This window comes from Hyposmocoma kahamanoa, unplaced genomic scaffold (assembly GCF_003589595.1).
Source record: "Hyposmocoma kahamanoa isolate Upper Pololo Valley unplaced genomic scaffold, ASM358959v1 166, whole genome shotgun sequence".
Taxonomy (NCBI): domain Eukaryota; kingdom Metazoa; phylum Arthropoda; class Insecta; order Lepidoptera; family Cosmopterigidae; genus Hyposmocoma; species Hyposmocoma kahamanoa.
Window position 1 is genome coordinate 1,142,873 of NW_020653601.1, and position 12,721 is coordinate 1,155,593.

Below are 12,721 nucleotides of genomic sequence, written 5' to 3' on the forward strand. Positions count from 1 at the left end.
CAAGTCGTGTGACTCAATGGTGGTCAGCGACACGCCTGTCCATACCAGTTACAGTGCCACTCAGAGCTTAAAATCACAAAGATCTGAGACATAAGTTGACAAGTCCCATGTGCCGAGATTTGCCTTATGGATTTTTTTATTTTCGTTGAGTTTTGCTGAAGCCATATTTAGCTGATTTTTTGGACTTTCCTCTTACTTATGATATTTTCTGTGTTTGCAGTAAAATCAAAAGGCGTGACAGAGGGACTGGAAGATTTACAGATAAAAATAGAGTCTTTAGTTAAACTAATTGGCTTCGAGAAGGCCAAATACTACATAAAGGATGCTGTTGATGGTGAGTGAACATTTTAATTTAATGTTCCTTTGAAATATTTTTATCACGGAGATTGCAGTAGTACCAAACTTTTACAAATCACACACTCTAGTTTATTTCTACTGAGATTCGTAAAGTCCCAAGCAAAACATTCGCCTAGATAATAACCCCCTTTACATCATCATCATCGACGTATCAGCTGGAAGACGTCCACTGCTGTACGTAGGCCTCCCGAAAAGATTTCCAGACCAGCCGTTCGGACACGACGTGCGTCCATCGGCTACCCGCCACCCTTACCAGGTCATCCTTCCATCTAGTAGGAGGCCGTCCCACTGAACGCCTTCTGGTTCGTGGTCTTCATTCGAGAACATTTCTACCTCAACAGCCATCAGTTCTACGAGCTGTGTGGTCTGCCCACTGCCACATCAACTTGCTTATCCTGTGGGCTATGTCGGTGACTCTCGTTCTTCTATGGATCTCCTCATTTCTGGTTCGATCACGTAGAGAAATGCCGAGCGTTGCTCGCTCCATAGCTCGTTGAGTGACTTTGAGATTTTTTATAAGGCTCATATTATCAGAGCGTTAGTTCATCGCTGGCAACACGCACTGCTCGAAGGCTTTTGTCTTCAAGGACTGCGGTATTGCGAACGAGAAGACGTCCCGGAGCTTCCCGAAAGCTGCCCAATCGAGTCGGATTCGACGATTGACCCCTTTCTCGAAGTTGGCCCTGCCTAATTGGACGGTTTGTCTGAGGTGTTTACCTCAGACAAACCGTTAACAACATCGAGAGTAGAGGTTCCCACTGTTATAGGAGTGGGTCATACGACATGGACATTCGACATAAGTTTCGTTTTAGACCCACCTGCTGGGAAACTCTATTCTAACGATTCTGCCATGACAACGATATCGTTAACAAATCGAAGATGAGTGATGTACTCGCCATTGATGTTGCTGCCGAGTCCTTTCCAGTCCAGTAACTTGAAAGCATGTTCCAATGCTAGGTGAACAGATTCGGAGAAATGACGTTTCTCTGTCGCACTCCTCTTTGCAATTGGATAGGCCTTCTGCACTGGTCCTGGAGTCGAACTGACATAGTGGTGTACAAACATTTCAACACTTCGATATATTGATAGTCAATGTGGCACCGTTGTAGAGAGGCTGTAGCATGGCCCTAATCTCGATCGAATCAAAGGCTTTCTCACAATCCACAAACGCTAAGCATAATGGCAGGTTATTTATAACCCCCAGAGTGTGGAAGTGGTCTATGGTATTGAAGCTCTTTCTGAAACCGGCTTGGGGGGGTTGTGATGACTCGTGAAAACAGCTAAAAGCTAAAAATGGCTTGGAAGTGAGATAAGCTTGTAATTCTTCAATATAGTGTTATCTCCCTTTTTGAAGAAGAGTCACCACGCTTCAAGCGTTCCACGTTTCTGGCGTACCCCCTTTACACAGTCACTCAATCGCACGTGATCAGGAGAGTACATATGCAATCGTGCGTGATTACCTATTTCAAATATTTTCAGCTAATGTTCATTTGTTCGTGTTCGTTTTTGTTACAACGGAAAGAGCGTCTGTGTAAAGGCTAATAGCGCACGATAGACCGCGTGAAACTGGCGCATAATTTAGTGCGCGATTGCGCGATCATTCCCTTTTCTTTCCAACATCTTTATACGTGTGCTCAATTTGCTATATCACGCGCGATAGAGTATCTGTTGAAAGCGTGAGTATCTGTCCTTCCTATTAGGAACATGTTTTCAAATATACTTGAAAAACTATGATAATGGTTATATACATAAGAATATAATTTAAAATTTACCGGTTTTTAAAAGACAATTAATAATGTGGTGTGGCGTTTAATTTAAAGCGGTATAACGACGACCAAGCCTGTGGCTTAACAATTAACTCACTGGGCATTAATTGAGAGGAGGATCTCGGGTTCAACTCCAGGGCTAATTGAGGAAACCAAATTTTATAAATTGCTTCGAGACCGGGTTAAATAAAGCCATTCAATTTGTTAAGTACTTGTGTATAGGCACTTTCCTAGATTAACACTGGACAGTCATGTTATTTCTAGCATAGAGTTTTTTTTTACATTATGCCGTGTAAATAGTGAACTTTTTACTTTAGGTTGATTTTCTTTTATCAGATGCTGAAGAATATTTCGACGTAAAGTTACATGTACAAGGTAAATTTATATTACATTACGTCATCATCCTTATATATCCCACTGATGAGCGTGGATCTCCTCTAGGTAGAGACTATAGTTCGCTAATATGGGTTGGTTACATCATTTATTTTTCAACAGACATGAATCTACGATTACTTCGACATTAAAATCTCATCACGTTTGCATTGAAGCCATTTACTTCTACACTTATTTATACCTAAATAAGTTTACGGAAATTAAAAAATAAAGTCAACAAATATAAGAATTTTCTTCTAAAAATGACAACTTCAGAGGCCTTCAGAGGATTGTCGCCTTTATTAAACTTTTTTCAATTATTTTCAGTCAATAGAGATGGTAAGTACATATTTAAGAATATTTTGTACGGAACAACAGACCAAACTGGTACAGATTTATGAAGCAGTGTTACCATAAACATTGTGGAAAATGAAAATTGTAAATTAAAAATATATTTATTTTATAGGCAAGGAATTTACACTTGACTTGCTTACCATGCCGGATTGCACCGCATAGGTCCCAGGTTCGATTCCCGGGCCGGGAGAAAGATCTGTATGGCCTACATTTATTTATCTTGTGAGTTTTGGTGTAATTTGTGGTTGTATATGTGTGTCCATGGCACCCGCGACACAGGGTTTCCCTACAGCGGGACTATGTTGAGTGTGTGCGTTATAATTACGATTAACCATTACTTCTCAGTGCTCCTGAGGGTGTCAGTACATTTATAGATACGCAATTGCAATAACCCGATCAGAAGCCATATGCATGGTATAATAAGACAAATATAGTAACTCTATACAAACAGAGCAGCGCGGCTTGTATGTGTGCGCGCCCATCGCGCGCCGTGTATGGACGCACACATTCGCATAAACTCGCAGTGCACTCGAATAGCACAGAGTTAGCATCTAGTGTTGGGTTATGGAAAAATTTCCATTTTGAAAAAATCACATTTTTCAGGATATTTTTCCACGTTTGACGTTGACACCTGTCAAAAGTTGAAGTTACTGAACGAAAACGATCGAGCCAATAAAAAGGTTTTTTTTCACTGTTGTCCAAACATTTTAAATCTCGTTTTTCTCTAACTTGCTTTTGGCTAAGTATACATTCAAATTCAAATTCAAAATAATCTTTATTTCATAGGTAAGCATTATTACACTTGAAATCGTCACAATATTAAACTCTACCGCTCATTCGTAAGGCAGATTCCCCTGAGAAGAATGAGCAAGAAACTCTAGGGGTTGCTCTTTGTAAATAACATTTACAATATTTTTTTTTTATTTGAAACATCAGAGATCGAGACTACCTCCATGAGCTAAACGGGTTACTACCACGGATTTTTGTCATCCAAGTACGCAGAAGTTGTATAATAACCTTTAGTATAAAGTTTTTGTTTCACTATAGTTTTAAACCTCGTGAAAGGCAAATTTTGTATATCAACCGGAATCTTGTTATAGAAGCGTATACATTGCCCCTTAAATGATTTTTTGATTTTGTGAAGACGACTATCAAGAAAAGCTAGTTTATTTCTATTCCTCGTATTAATGTTATGTCTGTCACTACTATTTTATATATTTTATATTATTTTATATACATTTTATTTTATAATTCACGCTAAATAAAACTTCAAAAGATATTTCGAAACAAAGACGATAATATGACCTTCGTTACTTTATTCGAACTATATTTTTCAATTTCTCCAATTTTCCAGAAAAATTACCCAAGCAGTCGCATTTTGTAAAATTGAAGGGTTTGCTTGGCAAAAAATAGTTTTCTGTGTAAATTTATATTTTTTGCTTATAAATGTGTCGTTATGATATAAACCTGCATTTAATTTCTATTTCGCGATCATCATCTTACCATAATCGAGATACGAATCCGCGATGCTAGTATAAAAATATCACTATTTAAGTACCGCATGATGACAAAGATTATTTCAATATGACACGAGAATATCGGAATAATTTTTAATTTATTTCAAACCTGTAACTACGTAGCGTGGGTGCTCATATCTGTAACTACATATCGTGCTAGCAGTGCAGACTGCTAGCACGATAATAACACAAGTAAGGCAAGTAACACCTGTGTGAAAAAGTGTTTTTCGCTCTCAACGTATAGATATAAAGCTTTTCCTGATCGACTCAAGTCAATAGCATGTTAATAAGTGTGTTGACTGCCTCATTCGTAAGGCAGATTTCCCGAAAATAGAATAAGAAACTTTAAGATCTATCATAGGTTGAAAAGACATAGAAGATTATTGTTTTTTTTCACACACTCATAGCCCCGCACTAGGGAAACCCTGTATCGCAGGTTCTATGGACACACATAGACAACTACAAATTACACCCGAGAAATGAATGCAGGCGATACAAATGTTTCTCCCGGCCCGAGAATCGAGTCCTGAACCTCTGTGTGACAGTCTAACATGGTAATCGTTCGACCACAGAGGCAGTTTGAAACCTTAAATGGCAAATTTTGGGTATTAACAAAAATCTTGTAGAAGCATGTATTTATATGTTCTTCGTAAAATTATGTTTTTTACTGTTATAAATTTTATTTCCATTAATGTTCTGTGGTGCCAGTGTAAGCATGTTAGTTTATACATATCTCTTAGAGAAACACATGAACTCAGTTTGTAAATCGCCCTTAAAGAACGCTTCTGCAGTATAGAGACTCTTTTAATGTCATGTTCCCAAAGCGAAATGTATAATACAGAAGCATGCAATAAGGTTTGGCCTGGCAGCGATCTAATTGTATTTTTTTTTAAATATAATTAATCCGTTTCATTTTATTTAGGCCAAAATAAAATATTCTACAGACCGCGTACCAGAAATTTTCAGAAACCCACGACACGTTATAGTGAGTACCTTTTTACAGTGTCCCGTAGTTTCTATTTCATAATAAGGTGAGAAATACACTGCAAGCATCAGGGCTGCTGGATATGTTTTTGTTATTTTAATAGACCTTTCAAATTTTGACGTATCACAGTATATATGCAGAGCTGTCACTAATGCGTATCAAGATTGTTACTTTGAGCACAACGCGCGTATCATCATCACCAGGTGCAATTCGCAGAACGAAAAGCTTACCTTTTATCTGAATCTGGGGGTCTTCTCTCGATCTCCGTCTGACATCCGTCCGAAACAACTACTGTCAAATAAGTAATATTCGACAAAATTAAAAGACAAGTATCAAGCACGAAGCTTCATTCGCATCACGCGTCTTTTCATTTGGTCAAGTATTGCTTATTTGGCAGTAATTGTTTCGGATGGATGTCGGACGGACATCGAGAGTAGACCTCCTGATCAATACCACCCTATATAACAAACTCATTTATGCGTCCCACTGCTGGTTATGGGTCTCACTCAGGTGAGTGTTTAGGCTATAGTCCGCCACGCTGGTCCAATGCAGATTGGAAACATTACACATTTTCCGAGGGTTGTGAACCTTCTTCGACGTGCAAGGTCATAGTAAATTGCAAATTAAATTTCGTACACAAATTTCGAAAACCCCATGCTACTACCATTAGGCTGCCTTTCCACCAGAGATATGCGATGTAGCGGTGCGGTGCGAGGTTGCGTTACGGACTCTTTTCAGCTATGCATGGGCGGGGTACGGTGTGATAGGGTGAGCGGTGGCGATATGTCAGTGTCAGTTAGTTTCATACTTTCAGTAGCTCTAGTTTCCTACACCGTCGTGGACCATTCCTCGCCCGCATCACTCGCACACATTCCTTGCACACATCTGTCGCTATTTTGTATGTACCAATACTAAGCACCGGTAACCCTTTTCCACCGGAGCTGCGCTAAGCGAGGCTAGAAAAATGAAGTAATCCTATTGGTGGATTTTTTCCTCGCGCATCGCCTCGCTACGTCGCACATCTCTGATTCTTCACGATAAACTAGAATTTTATTTCAATAGGAGCTTCTACAGCGATTGAAGACCTGCCCTGGCTGCAAACGTATAAGGCGTTTATGAGAAATGGAAACGGGCGAAAGACGAACGTTGGGCTCAGGAAAGAGTTTATAAATACAGGTAACTTCTTTCTCTTATCTGATGATATATGCGCTTCATATTTCTCTAACCTCTACGGAACCTGGTCTCGCGAATACAGATTGTGTATGTAAACACTTTACCTGTACCACAAAATAAATATACGAGTCGAGATAAAATGATATCGTGGTTGCGTAGATTTTAAAGCATCGTAGGTAGACTTGAAGAAATTTATTGTACGATATTTACCTTTCAGAAATAAAATATACTCTCTTACACCAACACGGGAGAGAAAATTTTATAGAAATATTTCTAATAATAATCGTATGAAATAAATTTTTCTTAGGTGGACGAATTAAAAAATGAAGGTTTTGTAGAAATGAAGCTATTTTTTGGGATCTAAATGGCGTATACCTATTTGTTTTTGTTTTCAAAGTACTAATTCAAAATCGGAACGCAATAAGTCTCACATTACTGCTTGGCGGCAGAAGTAGGTAAGGTGGCAACACTTCCCGAATTCTTTCACAAGGTTCTCTACTGCTACTAAATGTAGTAGGTTTACATGCCATCGTTTCACTTGAAGCAGGATCGCACAAGATAGAACGGCACTGCGTAACTACTTGGGTACTCAATATGGCATCACGCAGCGCCTCTATTTAACAGAGTGGGTTACTGTTACTAACTGTAAGTGTACACAACATTGTTATATGGACAACAATTTCGTCTTTATAGCCCGCGTTGATTATACGTACAGTTTTACACGGATCTTATCAACCGCAGGGTTAAGACAACTTTCTACCGCCTAGTTTGTTTGTAGATCCAAAAAGCAGTTATAAATTCAAACTAATTTGTTCACTTTCAATAGGTTAGGGTACATTATAAATGTTGGTGGTAAAATTTAATTAGAACTTAACCTACTCAGCATTAAACAAAAGCATATAAGATAATATTAAACAATACGTCACTAAATTAAGTGGACTGACACAGGATATGCCATGATGGCGGATGTTACAATTTAATTAAATTAAAATCTGCATTATTTATTAGACATTAAGTTAAAATATACATGTAAGGTAAAGCTTATTTAATTAGATTAGATAAATAATAAATAATAATTAAAGAATGTATTCATCAACCAATTTAGTCTTTATGTTTCATAAAATCGTCGACTATGTAGAACAAGTAATATAAAAGCCACTTACGCAATTCTTTTTTAAAACCTTTTAATGGTAGGGGCGATAGCGATCTGGTGTATGATAAAAAATATTCCAAACACATAGCATAAGAGTTATTGTCTCTAGCATTACATTATTTGGGTTTCTTAGGGTCGTATTCTAGAACTCTACTCGATGCTCAAGTCAGGATTGCAATGGAAACACAAGGACTGGAAATACGACCCTAATGGCAAGGACTTGAGTATGATTTCAAGTGCTTTAAACCATACTCAAATATCCGACTTAGACATTGAGTAGAGTTCTAGAATACGACATTTAGTCTTCTAGCAGTTGTTTGTTTGCTATTATAAATTTTTATTGATTTAATTTTACAAGTATACCAAGCTCGAAAATATATAGGCATGAGAGAGGCAATAGTCTTAGCGTTTTGAAATAAAAGGTCAAAATTCCGTCTTGTATATAGTTGATACATATAACGTAAATGGCCGTGGGTACCACTTAGTTTCTCTTTAATATGAAACATAAGAAAGTCAGTTTTTTCCTTGTAATATTACTAAAATATTGATAATTAGCTAAAATTATTTTCTGAACTTTGACAAATATGCGTGTCAACAGATGGCTTTGTGTGTCACAAACTAATTTGTAAATTAACACTTCCTAATATGGGTAGATGACGATGATGTAGACGCTTCTATAAGCGTCTAATGAAGCTTCTATAAGGCGCCCTTCTATAATTGATGTAGGCACTAGAGATGAAGGTCTTATCTAATTTCAGCTTGTCACCGTGCTTATGATAACGAGGTAGAATTCTTTTCTATTGTTGGAGAATGAAATAAATAAATAAATTTGTCATCTGTATTTTTAAGTCTTAAATCATGATGTCGCCATCAATGAGGCCCCGGGTTCGATCCCCGGTCAGGTGCATGTAGAAAAACTAACTTTTTCATATTATCTCGGATCTGTTTTGTGTTTGTGGGTTTGTGGTATCATCATTGTTTCCGATTTCCATAACACAAGTGCTTTAGTTCTTATCAGAGCAATGCACGTGATGTTGTCTAATAATTATTTATTTACTATGTATTGTAATCACGCGAGAAAAATTCAATTCAGTGTTATTGTTAGCACACAACTTTGTTTTTGAAGATAAACTTATCACAACAGAGTGGCGCGTCTGTCGCCTTTTTGGCGTATCACAGCGTATCTCCGTAACATATCACTGACGCGTATCAAGAACTCTTCACGTGAAAACTATATTCGGAGTTCTGATACGCGAAACTGATATATGTGACTTAATATGCACGTTACGAAATGAATTAATCGTTCGATTTCGCGAGAAAAAAGCCTTTGTTATGGTATTTAATTTATTTAGCGTATTCTACCTTTGCTATACTTATGTACATGTTTTTATTTTCAACACTATATGCTTTTACAAAATGGTGTCAATACTGAACACTTGTTAATTTACGTATCTATGTCTAACGTCAAACAAGCCTGTCAAATTCTGAAAAATATTTTTTTTTTTTTGTATTTGAACGCAGTTTACTTTTAAAACTAAAATAATGGGCCATGTACATTGACTTACAAATAAATGGATGACGGGTCTAATACAAAAAGCACGAAAAAAATATCCCAAGTCAACCTATTTAAACGTAGCGACATGTAAAGGAATATGAAAAAGCTAAAACGTTGAATTTAAATTGTAATGTCATCGCAGTACTGTCTAATTTTGCTTGCTTCGCTGTCAGCCGAACAAACGAAGACTAAAGCGTGAATGACGCTCTGTATACGATTTTAACGCCCTATAAGTTCGGACACTTTTTAGCGCGGACTCGACGTCCATATAATTGTAAGTCAATGGCCATGTAGCAAAATATCCTATCTACAAAATTTTAAACATTTTTTCTCCGTGTACCATAGCACAAACACACCTGTTTATATGTAACGGAATTCATGAGGCATGACAAAGGGTTCGGTCCGGAACGCTGGAGTAAAATGTGCGTGGTAAAAGAATGTGCCTCTTTATTGGTTCTTTACAAAAAAAAGGCCAAACAAGTGGTCCGGTAGATACTTGTACACACGCTAAATAACTTTCAATGTGCTACAGAGAGCGCTGTACACACATCGAATACGAATCATAGGTACATTTTAGAAATAAGCTTAAAAGTACGTTACTGATTCCGTGCACGAACGGTTACCATGCTGGACTCACGCACAGGTTCGATTCCCGAGCTGGGAAAAATATATTGTCTACATTTATTTTTCTTCTCAATTTGGGTGTAATTTGTGGTTGTCTATGTGTGTGTCCGCGGCACCCGCGATACAGGGTTTCCCGGGGCTATGAGTTTGTGCGTTATTAATACAAGGAAAAGATTGCGATTTAAAGCTCTGAGTGGCACTGGAACTGGTATGGACAAGAGTGTCGCTTACCACCAGGCGACTTATTCGTCCCGTTACTTGATTTTTCAAAAAACAGGCTTCTTTCATGCACCACAACTAGGTTATCAAAAAATAGATATACATACGGCGTTCTACTTGTAAACTTTTTACTGAACAACTTAATTTCGTGAAAAGTATTCAGAGGATATCCAAGACATTTGAACAAAATTACGCAGTAATTTGCTGTTCAATTCTCCATTCTGTTTACTTAATTCTACGTGTACACAGCAAAATGCGTTAGAATAAAACAGTATTACAACTTTGTAATATAGTCGAAAATAGATAGTATATACAGTACAACTAACTTGGACAAACAAATAAATAAATATTAAACATTATCACTTACATTGTACTTATGTTATGGAAATATAAAAAATAACAACGACGGTACTATAAACACCCAGATCGTAGACAAAATAGATTGACCATCACAAGCCGCTCGACCACGGAGATCGTCAAATACACATCCTGCATATTATAATTTGCACGCCGTATGTCATTTATATTTACATTGTAGCAGTTAGCAGTTAGCTCCTTGTGAAAGAGTCCAGGGAAGTACTGCCACCTTACTTATTGCTGCGTTCTGGTTTCGAAGGGTGCTGAAGATGAAAAAGAAGGGGTGCTGGTGAAAATACAGGCACACGGAACAGTGGCAGATGCCCTCAGATCTTTGTGTTTTAAAGCTCTGAGTGGCACTGCAACTGTTATGGAGGGGGTGTCGCTTACCATCAGGCGCACGGTATCATAAAAAATAGTTCATATTCAAATATATTTATTCGTCAACATAGGTAGATACATTGAATTACATTTATTTACATAAATGTATGGTGACAACCATTGACTTACAATTATATGGACGTCGGGTCCGCGCTAAAAAATGTCCGAACTTATAGGGCGTTAAAATCGTATACAGAGCGTCATTCACGCTTTAGTCTTCGTTTGTTTCTTCTGACAGCGAAGCAAGCAAAATTAGACAGTACTGCGATGACATTACAATTTAAATTCAACGTGTTAGCTTTTTCATATTCCTTTACATGTCACTACGTTTAAATAGGTTGACTTGGGACATTTTTTTCGTAGTTTTTGTATTAGACCCGTCGTCCATTTATTTGTAAGTCAATGGTGACAACATAAGAATTATATACAACCTTAAAATAATCTATATTACTCGGTCTGCGTCTTGTGAATCGGTTGCTGCCCCAAATATCCATGACAGCATCGTTCTTCTGTTATAATAATTAAGACAGTTTAGGAGCTAAAAATTATGGCAAAAGGCTTGAAAAGGCGGGTAGAAGGAATTTTTTCTAAGCGTTCGATCTTTGTATTATACATATATTTAAAACAATTTTATTATTATAACAAAAAAAAGGTTTGAGAGTTGGTTTGAAAGGTCCATGGGAATGCTAGTGTGCTCCTGTGTTTTGCATCAGACTGGTATAGGGCTCTTACACATAAACACGATACGACGCGACGCCGTAGGATGACGCCAATATCCACGACGACAAGATGACTTTGTATTCTTCTGATGTTTTGTCCCATAGTACAGGACGCTCCTCGACTAGGGTTATGAAATAATCATCCCAAGTAGTCTATCACCTTTGAATATTAAATAACAAATGAATGCGGCTCTGAGGAGCGCACCGTGAGTCTCTACGGTACGACGTGAGTTTCTACGTTACCACGTCGTGGTACGACGTGACGTCGTATCGTGTTTGTGTATGCTTTCTTTTATAACCGCACAGAATTATCACCGTTTAGAGCGGGTCTATTTAAATATTTTTACATTACAAATGAGACTCTATTAGAAGCCCGAAGTCGAAGACTGAGAGTTTTCGGAGTTGAGGTTTGTAATTCCCGTTCCGCTCGTGAAATAAACAATATTTTTCATCATGCTTCAGATAAGACCCTCGGGCCTGTTTCTTCTTATTACCGACTGTAATACCGTTGTATGTTAGTAATATATTCCTGCGGGATTGTTGGTATCTTACAACCAATAACACTGTATATTATTGCACGGTATCACTTTAAAACCAAAAAACCGGCAAAAGTACGCATTCTTAAGTAAACGGAAGGGAAAATTACAACACCGCAATTCAGATGAGAACTGAAAAATGGTTAATGCCATTTAGCAGAATAAATAAAAAAATACTTATTTAAAGAAAAAAAAATATTCTTGAAAATTATGCCAGGACGCTACCCGGAGAAATATTGTCGCGCTTTTTGATTAAGAATGATATTAAGATTCTGCTTCATTCAGTTTATTGCTGCTGTAGTAAAAAAAGATATTGTACTGAGAAAATTTTCGTACTTATTGTTAACAGTTAGTGTACACAATCGCGTGGGATAAGATTGCAAAGTTTAAAAACATTCCGTACGACTTGTTTACATTTCGCTTTTATTTGAATTTCGTTTTCAAAAGAAACTGTCGTTCCATTTAGTAAATAGACGGATAAAATGAGAAATAAAATTATCAACAGCTATATTAATGATATCCTAAAGTTGGAAATTTCATAAAAATAGCATAATTTATTTTCACAAATTGACGGAACACTTATTCATAAGTGGGGATTCGTAATATGAAACATAAGTATATTTATTTGAATGTGTGTGTGTGTGTGTGTGTGT

General features: G+C 37.3%; 1 protein-coding gene across 1 annotated transcript in view; it reads left to right on the plus strand.

Annotated features, from left to right (window-relative positions):
* Positions 1–217: 217 nt before the first annotated feature.
* LOC113225546 (104 kDa microneme/rhoptry antigen-like) overlaps positions 218–12,721 on the plus strand; it is a 21,049-nt gene continuing 8,545 nt past the window's right edge. Inside the window, exons 1-5 of the mRNA XM_026457872.1 lie at positions 218–334; positions 2,460–2,498; positions 2,823–2,834; positions 5,289–5,351; positions 6,414–6,527. Of these exons, the coding sequence (XP_026313657.1) occupies positions 6,467–6,527 (61 nt within the window). The 5' untranslated portion in view covers positions 218–334; positions 2,460–2,498; positions 2,823–2,834; positions 5,289–5,351; positions 6,414–6,466. The remainder of the gene's footprint in view (positions 335–2,459; positions 2,499–2,822; positions 2,835–5,288; positions 5,352–6,413; positions 6,528–12,721) is intronic.